General features: G+C 34.1%; 1 protein-coding gene across 3 annotated transcripts in view; it reads right to left on the bottom strand.

Moving 5' to 3' along the window:
* The window catches only part of AADAC (arylacetamide deacetylase), a 32,813-nt gene that overhangs the window by 16,378 nt on the left and 3,072 nt on the right, over positions 1-13,363 (bottom strand). For 2 of the 3 annotated variants that reach the window (XM_057499279.1, XM_057499275.1), the window contains 4 exons: positions 13,090-13,154; positions 6,217-6,439; positions 3,959-4,028; positions 729-900 (listed from right to left, as the gene is read on the bottom strand). In XM_057499279.1, coding sequence (XP_057355262.1) covers positions 729-900; positions 3,959-4,028; positions 6,217-6,439; positions 13,090-13,128 — 504 coding nt within the window. In that variant the 5' untranslated portion in view covers positions 13,129-13,154. Of the gene's footprint in view, positions 1-728; positions 901-3,958; positions 4,029-6,216; positions 6,440-13,089; positions 13,334-13,363 lie in introns of those variants that run through there. The other variant, XM_057499274.1, reaches the window with a different exon arrangement.

Below are 13,363 nucleotides of genomic sequence, written 5' to 3'. Positions count from 1 at the left end.
CTCTAAAAATATAAAATTATTTTTAAAAACCTATATTGAGCATTTAATTTTTATGGTTAATGTTTTCATATTTTGAAGTTTTATTTATTTTTCAAATCTCTCATATCACTTTAGAGTTCCTCCTTCCAAAAACATATAAGTAATAAAATGTATTTTTACTTATATTAAACATTCTATTTAAACATTTTTGTAATGATAACAAGATCTGAATCTGGGTGTTTCTATTACCTAATTCCTAATTTCCCTCTTTGGCTGTGTTCCTGGTTACCATCAACTTTCTACTGATTATTCAAATAAAAAAAAGTATTCTTAGGAATCACTTGAAAACTAGGATCAGGGTACCTTCTCTTAGTAATAAGCTATATTTAGTCCTGGCAAATACATACACATACTATACTATATTACAATATACAATATTCTGAATATGCTGATTATATAGAATATTCTGATTTCCTGATTATAGTTATTGCTATATTTACTAACTTTCCCTTATTCAAAAGTCCAGTATAGTATATAGGAAATTGTATGAGCATATTATATAAAAAAAAGAAGCATTAAAGTATAAAATTATTCTTCTCAATATTTCCTAAATAAGTGAAAGAAAAATTATTGGTATCTTATAAGTTAAATGAATGTACCAAATATTATTAAACATAAGATAAAAGAAAACATAATAAATGAAAATGCTGATAAAAGAAAACATAACACATGAAAATAATCAGTCTTACCTGCTGAGTCACTGCTGCAGCTAAATTACCACCAGCACTGTCTCCAGAAATACCAACTCTCCCAGGATCTACACCATAGCTTTTAAGAACTTCCGGGTGTAAAAACCATTTTAAAGCAGTGTATACATCTTCAAATTGAACTGGGAAATGATACTTTGGGGCTAGTCTGTAGCTGTTGATGGAAAAACAGTGTTTCCTTAATTTTTGATTTTTTACTTATGTACCAAGCAAGGCAGGTACTCCCAATCCAAAATAAACAGTAAAATTTTGTTTTTACCAACATAATATTCGGGTATTTTCTATTAATCGGAAGATATTTTTCCTAATCATGAAATCTGACTGGCAATGACTAAACATTGTAATCTTTATAAACAAAATAAAATTTTCTATGCTAAATATGGTTCAATCTTAGGGAAATACTGCTTAACTGCCATTTCTTCCCAGCTAAAACTTTTCAAGAATGATTTTTGTGTCCATTGTTAATCTTTTTTAGTAATCAGTTATTATTATTACTGATTCACATCTCCAAAATTACTTTTCCAACCTTACCAAAATATTCCCATTTGACATATAACCATCACTATATTCATCCATAAATTCTGCTTTTTCTTAGGTATAAGTTTAAGTAGGTTCTCACAGACAGTGTGCTCTATAGAAAATTCACAGGCTTTTTTCTATTCTTCCTCAAGTGTGCTCTAGACTGTAATTTGAAATGTGTTCTGTCTTAACTTCTACAGCTCATTTAGATAATAGTTGCCTTCATCAGTGGATTACCAGATGCTAGGCAGCATTCCAAGCACTGTAAATGTATTATAACATTTAATCCCATATCAATGCTGAAATGTGCAGCTTTTTATTAGAAGTTACATAAATTTTCAGAGCCTACATTTTATCCCAGTCAACTGGCTCCAAAGCTATCACCCTTTTCTGTTTGTTTGTTTGTTTGTTTGTTTAAGTATAACTGATGGGCAATATATTAGTTTCAGGTGTTTAACATAGTGATCCAATATTTGTATACACTGTGAAATTCACTACTACAGTCTAGTTATTATCTTTCACCTTACAAAGTTAATTCAATATTACCAACTACATTCCCCCATCCCATACACTCCATCCTCCTATTTATTTTATAACTGGAAATTTGTACTTCTTGATCCCCTTCACCCATTTTTGCTTCCCCCTAACCCCCTCACCTGTTGAAACTGCAAGTCATTTCTCTGTATCTATGAGTCTGAGTTTGTTTTGTTCTGTTTTTGAGATTCCAATATAAGCTAATAAAACAGTATTTGTCTTTCTCTGTCTGATTTACTTCATGTAGCATAATACCCTTAAGGTCCACCTACATTGTTGCAAATGGCAAGATTTCATTCTTGTTACGGTTGAGTAGTATTCCACTGCATATATATAGTCTCACATCCTCTTTATCCATTCATCCAATGATGGACAGTTTTTTCCATATCTCAGCTATTGTAAATAGTGCTGCAATGAACACAAGAGTGCACATATCTTTTCCAATTAGAGTTTTCATTTTCTTTGGCTCCTTCTAATCAAGCTTTTTCTTGCTTTCAGGTGTCTCTTGAACCTTAGTCATTGCTTAGCCACCTGACTTATTCTTGATATGTCCCATTGTTGAGGATGTGCCAAGACCTGCCAGTGACGTAAAGGGAGCGATCTCATTTTTGCATTTAGATTCAGGCTAACTGGAAGCCAGATGCTCAGGCAGCAGCTTTTAAAGTATGCAAATATATATAGTCCTGTGTGGCAGCAGTCATAATCCCTGTCTGCCTCCAGACCAGGAGATCTGGAAGTCTACTCTAGATGACAGTTGCAAAAATGGGGCTACAAGGAGTGTATAAGCTCCTTTCTGTGGAGTCTTGAGCTGTAGTGAGACCAAGGGGGTGTCTCTCTGCTTACATTCCCTGGGAGCACCTCCTTAGCCTCTAGATGTGTGAGAAACTTGAAGCCAATCCCTCCGGCCGAAACTCCAGACTAAGTAAACAAGCTTTTTTCACAGGAAGACTGGGATTGTGTTTCATTCTGCTGTCTGTGCAGTGCCCTGGGGATAGTGGCCTTCCAAGAAGTGTCTTTCTGATTGTTACAGTCCTGGGAGCTCTGGAACTCCAGTGCATGTGGCCACCAGGGCCAGGTGATCAAAGGGAGTCCCCCATGTGATATGAAATTGTATGTAACTCCTGGATATGAGAGACTGTTTTAAAGTTTGATTTTCCTTTTTAACTAATGAACTCTTGAACTTGGCCAGAATTGGTAACTGTTTTACAAGCAGTTACTCATCAAATCCAACAGAACTGACATTCAGGCCATAAAACTATTGACGTGAACTTTATGATGACAGAATAGTTAACTAATACAAATCAAGAATAGTTTGGTTTAATAAAACCAATGCAGTTGATCAGAGGGTAATCACAAGTGGTTCAACTGGTTAGCACCAAACTAACAGATTTTTGTCTCTTCTTTATCTAAATCATGTAATTACCTCCACTTGTTTCTCATGAAAGCCCCTCCCTTGCTCTCCCCACTGAAAGGGACACTTTTTGGTGACTCCAGTATTATGCTCCCTGAACTGCAATTCTGAGACCCCCAAGTAAAAGTCCTTTATTTTTTTTCAGTTTTGGCTTCTTCCTTGGTTGACTTTGGTTTGCATGCACCAGCTAGCTTTAACCAGACAGTGGGAGAGCACAGAGGGAAGGCAAACCCAGGTTTTTTTTTGAGACTGGTGTCTCCGTTTCTCCTACCAGTCTTGATGGGGTCTTTTTGTCCTTTGTCATGGAAGACAGTTCACCTAGCTTTCAGATCTTTTTCAGAGGGAAATGACCCATATGTAGCTGTAAATTTGGTGTGTCCTTGGGAGGAGATGATTCAGGATCTTCCTATGCCACCATAGTGGACCTGCTCCTAAAGTCCTCATCCTTAATACTCTGCTAACTAATGGGAAAACAAATCCAGAGGTGGTAGTCAAGATTTGATACTATAGGTTAATTTCACTTGAACAATTTCTTGACTCTCTGACCTTTGTTCCTCCTTGACCTGTATGTATACATCTTTTCTCTCTGACTCTGGGCTGGATAGCCCCTGACATTAGGTCTCTTTGTCCATACTCAGTGTCATCAGTAATAGAGATCGATTTTTAACATAATAAAATGCTCAATATGGTTGAGTGGATATCAGTATGTGAAGCATCTGGCCTAAAATCAAACCAACAAAGCTCTTACTTGGTTGATATGACAACTGCATCAAGCCTGTTTGCTGTCCATCTTGACAGAATGTCATAAGCATTAAGAGCTGAAATAAAAGAAAAATATACTGAAATATTAATGAGAATTGAAAAAGCTTCTGTTAAGAATAAAGGTTAATGGGATTACTTTATATTTCTTTCATCTATCTTGAACTACTGCGTAAAGAAAAAAAGCTAATACTACGTTCATGTTGATCACTGGACATAGATCTCAGTAGAATATGAATTATTCCTCTCAGTGATCCTTTTACTAGCCCTTGATCAGCTTTCCTTTCCATTTACCAAATTTCTGAAAAGTATATTCCAAATTGTCTTGGTTTAGCTATCCTGTTATGTGATTGCCATGCAGTTAGAGTATGGGAATACAAATTTGAAGAGACATGTTCTCTGATTTTAAGGAGCTCACCTTTATGGGGGCTGGGGCAGAGATAGAGATCAACAACAGAAATACAAAAAATAGTTCCCTAAATTGAGGTGAGTAGAGAGCATTGTTGAGATACAGGTAAGATCCCTTATTACCTATTTGGGGGATGTGGGAAGAATTTTTAAAGGATTTGAGAAGACTAGAGACTGCATAGATGCTTTTCCAGGAAAAGTGTGTGTATAGATGTTTTTCTAGGAAAACTGTGTGTGTGTGTGTGTGTGTGTGTGTGTGTGTGTGTGTGTATTTGGGGTTGATTCTTATTCAGGGACAGCTTTAGGAAAACAGTTTGAAGAGCAAAAAAGCTTTGAGTAGTAGGGCCCATTTGAAAGACAAACTGTGGTTTAAAAAAATCAGAAACACCATTTCATCAACAGCAGCTGACAACAACTCTTATTCATAGACGTCACTGAGCAGTATCCTCTAAATTGCTTTTTATATCCTCACTGCCAACATACAATTTCTCTACTGAAGTCCTCTTTCTCTTCCTTCTCATTGGTAAGACTTCCCCTTCCACTTGTTGGCAATCCCTCTAGTTCCCTACCACTGCATCTGGGACTATGCAGCCTTAGTCATCAAACCCAGTTCTTCAAATACTGCTATTTACTGTTTTTTTTTTTAACTCAGCCTGCATACATATTTACAACCCTCACACACTGAAATAAAAAGTACATACTATCATATTTGTATTTCCTTTCTGTTTGACTCCTTTAACCTTATTTTCTCTCCTCCATGAAGTTTCTTGAAAACACTGCTTTAATTTCCCCATCTCTCTTTCACTATCCACCCATCAGAACTGCGTGAACATCCTACCATTCTATAATTTCTGTCCTCACACAATCAATGAGTCTTCAAATGTATGAGGCATTTTTTTAACACTATTTCAGGATCACTCCACCACTTGGTACTGCTACCTCCACCCTCTTTCTTAATATTTTCTTCTCTCTTGGTTTCCCTTGTATCTCTGAATATTCTTAGTCACTTGACTAAGTCACTTCTTCCTTCACCATTTTAAAATAGTTTCAAGCCAGCCAACCTAGAACAGTGGCAATCAGAACCCCCTTTGGGCCTAGGCAACTGAGGCCCCTCTTAGAAGGACTGCTGGGACCTCCTCTGGCTGCCTTCTTCTCCGGAGGACTCAGATCCAGGAGAGAGAAGTGGCCTGCCTTCCCTAGTAGCTGACACTCCCAGTACTCCGGAGTTTGAGACTTGGACAGCTTTCTGCTTTTACTTACACTGAAGTATTTTTCTGAAGTGCATTTTGTTCTGGGAAAGGGATAGAAATGTTGTTTGAGAAAAGAAATGAAAAGGAAAAGAGACAACCCATTATTTAGTTCTATACTGTCAAGCAGGAGACAATGTAAAGAAAGTAGACTGTACCGTAATACTTAAGTTCAGTAAATGGAAATTTCATAGTCTTTCCACCTCTATCTAGACACATTAGAAAAACATATTTGGAAAAGAATTATTTGATTCTTGAGGGAAAAATAAGATAATTTCAGCAATTTTGCTAGCGAGTTAGAAATACAAAGTGATTTTTATATTTGCTTAAGGAACGTAATCTTCATGCCAGAAAATCTGTAAATTCTTCAGTGAGTGGTAGGGTCAGAAACCCATAATATTTTTAATAAACATTTTAAAATTTCAAGTGTTACTAAACTTATTTACACTGAGATTTCAATAACTCCATTAATTCACATTGCTTTAATGAAATGAATTTCAGAAGCAGGAGCATGATATTTAATTTGTAAATCATGAAATGAGAATAGTCAATTACATCATATAAGGTGAATTTTCCAATATATTGCACTTACCATTACTCCCCAAACACCAACCACCACCATGGATATAAAACAGTCCCCTTCTTAGTGATTCTGGCTTCCGTTTTGGCACATAAATACGAACAGGAATGTTGTTAAATGTTGTATCTGCCACACTTATGTTTTCATCTGATGTTGGTGGAACGTCTTGAAAGCTTAAAAAGAACATCATGGAATCCACGAAGTGGTTTAGTCCCAACATTTCAGCAAACTGGGCCTACAATGAAACACACACACATATACAAACACACATTCTAAGTGTCAAAAATGTTTTTGGACAAAGAAGTACATATTAATATTGAATATGGCCCAAAGAGTATTAATTACATTCCAGAAAAATCAGTCATGATGGCACCAGAAGATATAGAAATCCAGATGCTATATTACCATATGATTCATTACCGTTAATAAGACTAATCCTTGCTTATGCATTCAGACAATACGAATATTATTATGGAATATATATTTCTGTGCTAAGTACTCCTCATCCTCAAAAAAAACCTCCTCATCCAAAAATATCAGAGCCAAATGAAAGATGTAAGTTATAAAATAATGTCTTAACTATAAATAAGGACAAAAATCTATGAGATAATTGTAAAGATGTTGGGGAAGATAAAGAGTTTTTAATTTGCAGTTCACCTGAGACTTCAAAGGAAAATAGTGTTTGGATGATTAATTGAGCAGAAGGCCTTTCAAACAGATTAAATGAGCTTAACCTGGAGAAAAATTTAAAAATGTGGTAATGAAGAAGTATAGGTCATTTGCTATCCTTATATGTCCTGAGTCTGTAAGGATGAATGAGAGGAAAGAGTCCTTAAGAAGAATTTACTAAAACATACACAAACATATTAAAAAATAAATATAGAAACTATGAAGAAATTAATGATAAATTCACATCGGTTAAGATTAAGACTTTGCACTAATCAAAATATCTTAAAGTGATTTGAAGACAAGGTACACTGTGGATAACGATAATTGCAGTACATTTAAGTAAGAATATACTAGAGTCTAGAATATATTTTTTAAAACTATACAAATAAGAAATAGACCAACAATTCAATAGACAAAGTAGACAGAAGACTTCATGACTTCAAGACTTCAGCTGTTTCATGAAAGGCCTAGAATAATTAGGGCTCCAAAGAACAAAAATACTCATTTTCAAGTATATAATTCAAAATGAATGGTTTATAGGACAAGATGGTAGAATAAACACTGTTTTAACCTCTCCTTGTTTCTCCAAATTTTATTAGAATGATGGTAAAAGAGATGATACAATGATGTTAAGGAAGGGAAATATATTCATATAAGTTTCTGAAAAAAAAGCATATAAACAGGAATAAATGCAGATATTTCATAATAACAAAAAGTCAGTTCTCCAAAAAGACGCAGGAAGACACATTTAATGTGTATGCACAGTCATAGAATTCCATGATACAGGAAGCAAGAACTGAAAAAACTAAAAGGAGAAATAGAAATATCCAAAATTATTAGTTGGTGATCAACATTCCTGTCTCATTAATTGATAGAACAAATATACAGAATAACTGCAAGAATATAGAAAATTTGAAAAATGTTATTTCCCAGCAGAACTAATTGATATACTGATAACATTCCATACAACCACAGCAGAATACACATTCTTTTCACTCCATGTACAACTTTCACCAAGATGTACCACATGACAAATTTGGGGAAAAAAACAAGTTAGAAAGGGTTGAAATCATACAGAGTATGTTCTCTGCCCATAACATAATTAAAATAAAATCAGAATCAATGATTTATGGGAAATACCCTAATATTTGGAAATTAAACTACATACTCCTAAATACTTGATTGGTCAAGGAAGAGATCACTTGAGGAAATTGGGAAACTTTTTGAACCAAATGAAAATGAAAACAGGGCATATCAAAATTTGTTTAGTGCAGCTAAAACATTGATTTGAGGGAAAGTTATAGCTTTAAATGCATATATTGAAAGAGATAAAAGATCAAAGATCTAAGGTATATGATCTAAGCTTCCTCAAATAAGACCTTCAAAATATAAATGGAAATCAAACCCAAAGTATGGGGGAAGGAAAGAATAAAGAAAAAACAAAAATCACTAAAATGGAAGCTAGATAAAACTAAAGACTGATTATTAGAAAAGAAACCATAAAATTGATCAAACTCAGACTACTCAGAAAAAAAGAAGAGAAGATGCAATTTACCAGTATCAGAAATAAGTGAAAGAACGTCATTTTAAATGCACAGGCCCACAACCACAGTGAACTGCAGACAGTGTGTGCTCAGATTGACTGGCCTGGCCACCCAGTGTGTGTGCAAGTGCACAGATGGGGCAGAGCAGGGCACTGTGGGGCTGGAGAAATTGGCTGGGGCTGGGAACTGAGAGAAACACAGGCTCTGCAAGGGCAACACAAGGATTGTCATGGGAAGCTGGCTTGCTCCATTCATCCTCAGATGCCACAAATATTAAATCTCTCACCTGAGCTCTGGGACAGGAACAGTGGATGCTCAACCAGTTAAAGCGGCAGCAAATTATTGCAGAATGAAAGTATACACACAGACATTGCAATAGAGCATAGAAGAAATTATTAGAATTCTTCAAATAATTTAGTCTTTGGTTTTAACACTGCTGCAACTTTGCAGGGCAAATATCCATAGGCTTAGGAATAGGAAATAAATTTGAAGATTCCTGTATTTGTTCGAAGAGGCTACTATCTTCATATGAAGCTTTGGATGAACTAATTATTAATGAGGAAGGCACCTTTAAAATTAATTTCTTTTTAACTGAAGATAAAGCAATAGAACGCATAAGTAGGCATTTTGAATTATAGTTAACCCTTGATCAACATGGGTTTGAACTGTGCAGTTCCTCTTTGATGCAGCTTTTTTTTTTAAGAAACATATCAAAAAGTTTTTAGAGATTTGTGATAATTTGAAAAAACATTTTCTCTAGCTTACTTTATTCTAAGAATATTGTATATAATATACATAATAAAATATGTTAATGGACTGTTTATGTTATTGATAAGGTTTCTGATCAATAGTAGGTTATTAGTAGTTAAGTTTTTAGAGAGTTTAAGTTATATTCAGATTTTTGACTGCATGGGATTTCTTATCCCTAACCCACATTTTATTCAAAGATCAACTGTAGATTAGCAAACCATGAAGCCCCTTTCAATTTCTTGTACAACCTCCAGAAGCTTCCCATGTCAGAAGAAAGCTTAAAATTTTATTATATAAATGTGCATTTAAAATTAAATTCAGATTTAGATGAAACTCATTTGAATGAAAAGTTGAATCTCTTTAGAAAAATTATTCCACAAGAATCATCAGTTCTAGATGTAATGAAACACTTATCTTGAAATGTATCCCAATGTTGTCACAGCCTATAAAACATTTTGCATAGCTCTACTAACAGTTGTATTGGCAGAATGATCCCTCTCAAAATCAAAAATTAATTGTAATTTTGTATTTGCCAAGACCAACTCATTTCACTTTCAATGACAGGAATTGAAACTTAAGTTGCTAAAAGTATAGATTTTGATGACCTAATAAACAAATTTACAGAAAAGAAAGCCAGATGTTAAAATCAAACAAAACATTACATATCATTTATATCAATAAATTATTATGCATTGCATTAAACAAAATTACATCAACATATATTTTTGTAATTTATTTTTGTAACTTCATGTTGTTATTCACGTACCACTATTACCTCTATTTTATTTCCCAAGTAATAAAAACTGCTTTTTAGAAGAAAAAGCTTTATAGTAAAAATCTTTAAATATATTTTTGTCCTGCCTTTTGGATAAGGGTTTTGTATATTTATTTTGCACTGGCCTCCACAAACTATGTAGATCTGGCACATACATCTTGGATGAAATAGGTGCACAGATCAGGGGCTTGACTATTACGATTTTTCTGTATGGAGCATATAAGCTGGCCCATATCATGAATACCAGTGCACCTATAAAAACAGCTATGGAGCTGGCAATTAAAAACATCAAGACATTTAATATTTCCCTAGCCTTGTGAAAGCATCCCAGACTTGGCACACAGAAGAGGCAGTATGACTCAGCTTAAGAGACTAACTGTAGGAAGGAAAGTTTCTGCTTGCTGAGCCTTTTAGAGTCTGAGGGCCCCCTGACATATAGCTTTAGTGTCCCATCATGAAGTTAGCAGATGAATTGTCCCCTTGCCAGTCCATATCTCTCTTGCTTCCCTTCTTATGACTGGTCGTCCTGCTAGTGAGAAATGCTAGGATGTGATGTGAATAAACTGCACTGCATTTGAATGATTGTAGTGATGCATTGAATTGATTTACAGCATATTTACTCTGGCTTCGCAGGTTTTGTGCTTTTCTATAGCAATATAGGTAGGTTATCAGGTGGCCTTTTTATTCTCCCACATCCAATGATATACATTTAATAAATGGTACTTCTTTCAGGCAGGCTATTTTTTCTAGATGGGACACATAAAATCTGTTGCCTCTCTCTTCAATTAGAATTAGTGTCTATAATGTCAGATATATCAAAACTTGGTATTCCACATTTGTGAGCAGATTCCAAATTTCTTGAAAAAAACAAAGACATTTACTAAGAAGCTGAGATTAATTTGGCGAGATTCATATAAAATCCACACTTTTTCTAAGGTCTTGAGAAGAGCCTTGATTTTCTACTGAAAACAATTAATCACCAGTTGATTTTGGTTACTATCTAAATTCCAAAAGGTTTTTAATTGGAAAAACTTTTGGGACTTTTATCACAGGTGAAAGTTTATAAATCACAGACATTCCCTGAGTAGGTGAACATTCCTTTAAATGCAAGTGAACCTTTAAATATAAGAAAAAAGTTCCAGGATTTGGGTTTGTGGTAGGATATTGTGATAGTTTTCTAGGCTTTTTGAGTGGCCAAAGATACAACTTAAATATTGATAAATTAGAATTTTTTAAAAATGAAGAACAATAAAAAACATTTTATCAGTGCCAATTTATTGTATTAAAGGCAAAAGACTAACTGGAAATAAAGAGTGCACTTCCTTTCACAAAGGCCTAATCTCTCTAGTACATAAAGAAATAAAAAACGGCAAACTCAATTAAAAATGAGGACAAAGGAGCTTTCCAAATTGTTCAAAGAAATGAAAATCCAAACAGAAAACATTCTAAAACTTACTCTTAATAAGAGAAACACAAAAATAAAATTGTAGTCTGATGCGAATTACCAAATTCAGAAAACTGTAATACACTTCATTAAGAAGCTGACAGGACACAGATATTCCCATGACTTTTTTGGTAGGAGTGGAATATTATTACAGAGCAATTTTGTACTAATTAGCACAATTACAATTGGTCCAACAAATCTACTTCATGGATTTATTACAGACAAAACCCAGCCTCCAAATATTATTCATGTATTTTTATTTTACTGTTTGTAATAAAAAACACTAAAAATAACAAGTTTCCACCTAAATGGGCCTGATTAATAAACTCTGGTTTATACATATAAATGAATCCTTTGCAGTATGTCAAAGAATGAGATTTATATGTGAAGATATGAAAATATTATAGGATATATCATTAAATAAGAAATGCAAAAACCACGGAAGAATATTTGTTATATTGTTTCTTTGAAAAGAATGAGAGAGGGATAATATATATTTTCATTGCTTGAATTCATTATCATTGGTATTATTTCGTATAAAGAATCCCCAGGATGAATTATAGGAAGCTAATAAAACTGGTGCTCTGCAGAGGACTGGGCTGAAACAGGATGGATGAAAGCAAGGGAAGGGAGCAGGATGTCTCAGTTTTCATCTTGTTTTGATTTTTGAGCTCTATGAATGTATGGCTATTTTAAAAAAAGGAAATCTACTTAAAACTATTTTGAAAAAATGGAGAGAGCTACATAAAAAGGTAGTGAGCTCTCCATTTCTGAAATGTGCATGTAGAGATCAAAGATTTCTTTCTGTCAGCGCTCTGGCAATTTCCAATTTCTACCACCAAATAATTTTTGCTAATTGCTGTTTAAACATTTATATGTAGAGAGAGAGAGAGGGAAAAGGTTACTTTTATAGTGAGAGAGTTAAAGGAAATAAACTGGGCCAGGTTCCCAATGAAGTAGTCATAACGGAGATAACAGAGAGGCATTCTTCTACTGCCATTAACCACAGCTCTCACGTTTTTTTTAAAAATTGGAATAAAGCTACTGTATATAAAGATACCCAACATTATATTCGTTTTCAGAGGTACAACATAGTGACTCAATAATTATACACATTACTAGATGCCAAGATATTACAATATTATTGGTTATATTCTCTGTGTTGTAATTTCATTCCTATGTCTAACTTATTTTACAATTTGTAGTTTGTACTTCTTTTTCCCCTTCAACAATTTTACCCTTCCTCTCCCCTCTTCTCTGTGGTAACCAAGTCTGTTGTCTATATGTGTGAGTCTTTTATTAGTCATTTTTCAGTTAGTCAGTATGAACCTACTTCATGTATATTGTGTACACTCTTTCCAATATTAGTGCTTCAATGTCATAGTTAACTACAGTGTAGCTCAAACATATGACTTCAGAGTTCTGTATGAAATTTAAAAATCGCACATAAGTGCAAAAAGTAACCAAAAAATTATACTTTTTTTTTTCTTTACTGCTATTAAAATGGATCATTTTAGAAATATAACTTGAATGTATTCTTGTTCATCTTGCTAGTGGTCTTTTGAGATCATTCAGAGATACAATAAAGAAATCAGCAGAATTTGACAATAAGTCAAAGGCACACAGAACTTGAAAAAGAACAAAACAAAAAATTAGAATCCTAGAAAACTTGCCTCTCTTGGTTAATAAATATTTCTACTTACCAAATGTGATGGTGTTTTCATAACAGCATTAAGCAGCATTATTTTCCAGGGTTCCTCTACATTATCTGGAAGGGGCATATAAATATAATATGCTATGAGGATTCCCAATGTCAGAAAGTAAAAGGATTTTTTCGCCATATTGTAACTATTCTGTTTCTTCAGCAAGGACAGTGTTACACTTTATTTCAATGACTGAAACTAAAGAGAGACTGAGCTAGCTCCACCCAGAACTGTTATCTAACATCTTAGCCAGTTTCCTCATTAACACAACAGG

Source organism: Manis pentadactyla, chromosome 1 (assembly GCF_030020395.1).
Source record: "Manis pentadactyla isolate mManPen7 chromosome 1, mManPen7.hap1, whole genome shotgun sequence".
NCBI lineage: Eukaryota > Metazoa > Chordata > Mammalia > Pholidota > Manidae > Manis > Manis pentadactyla.
This window is presented reverse-complemented; position numbering and strand designations above follow the sequence as displayed.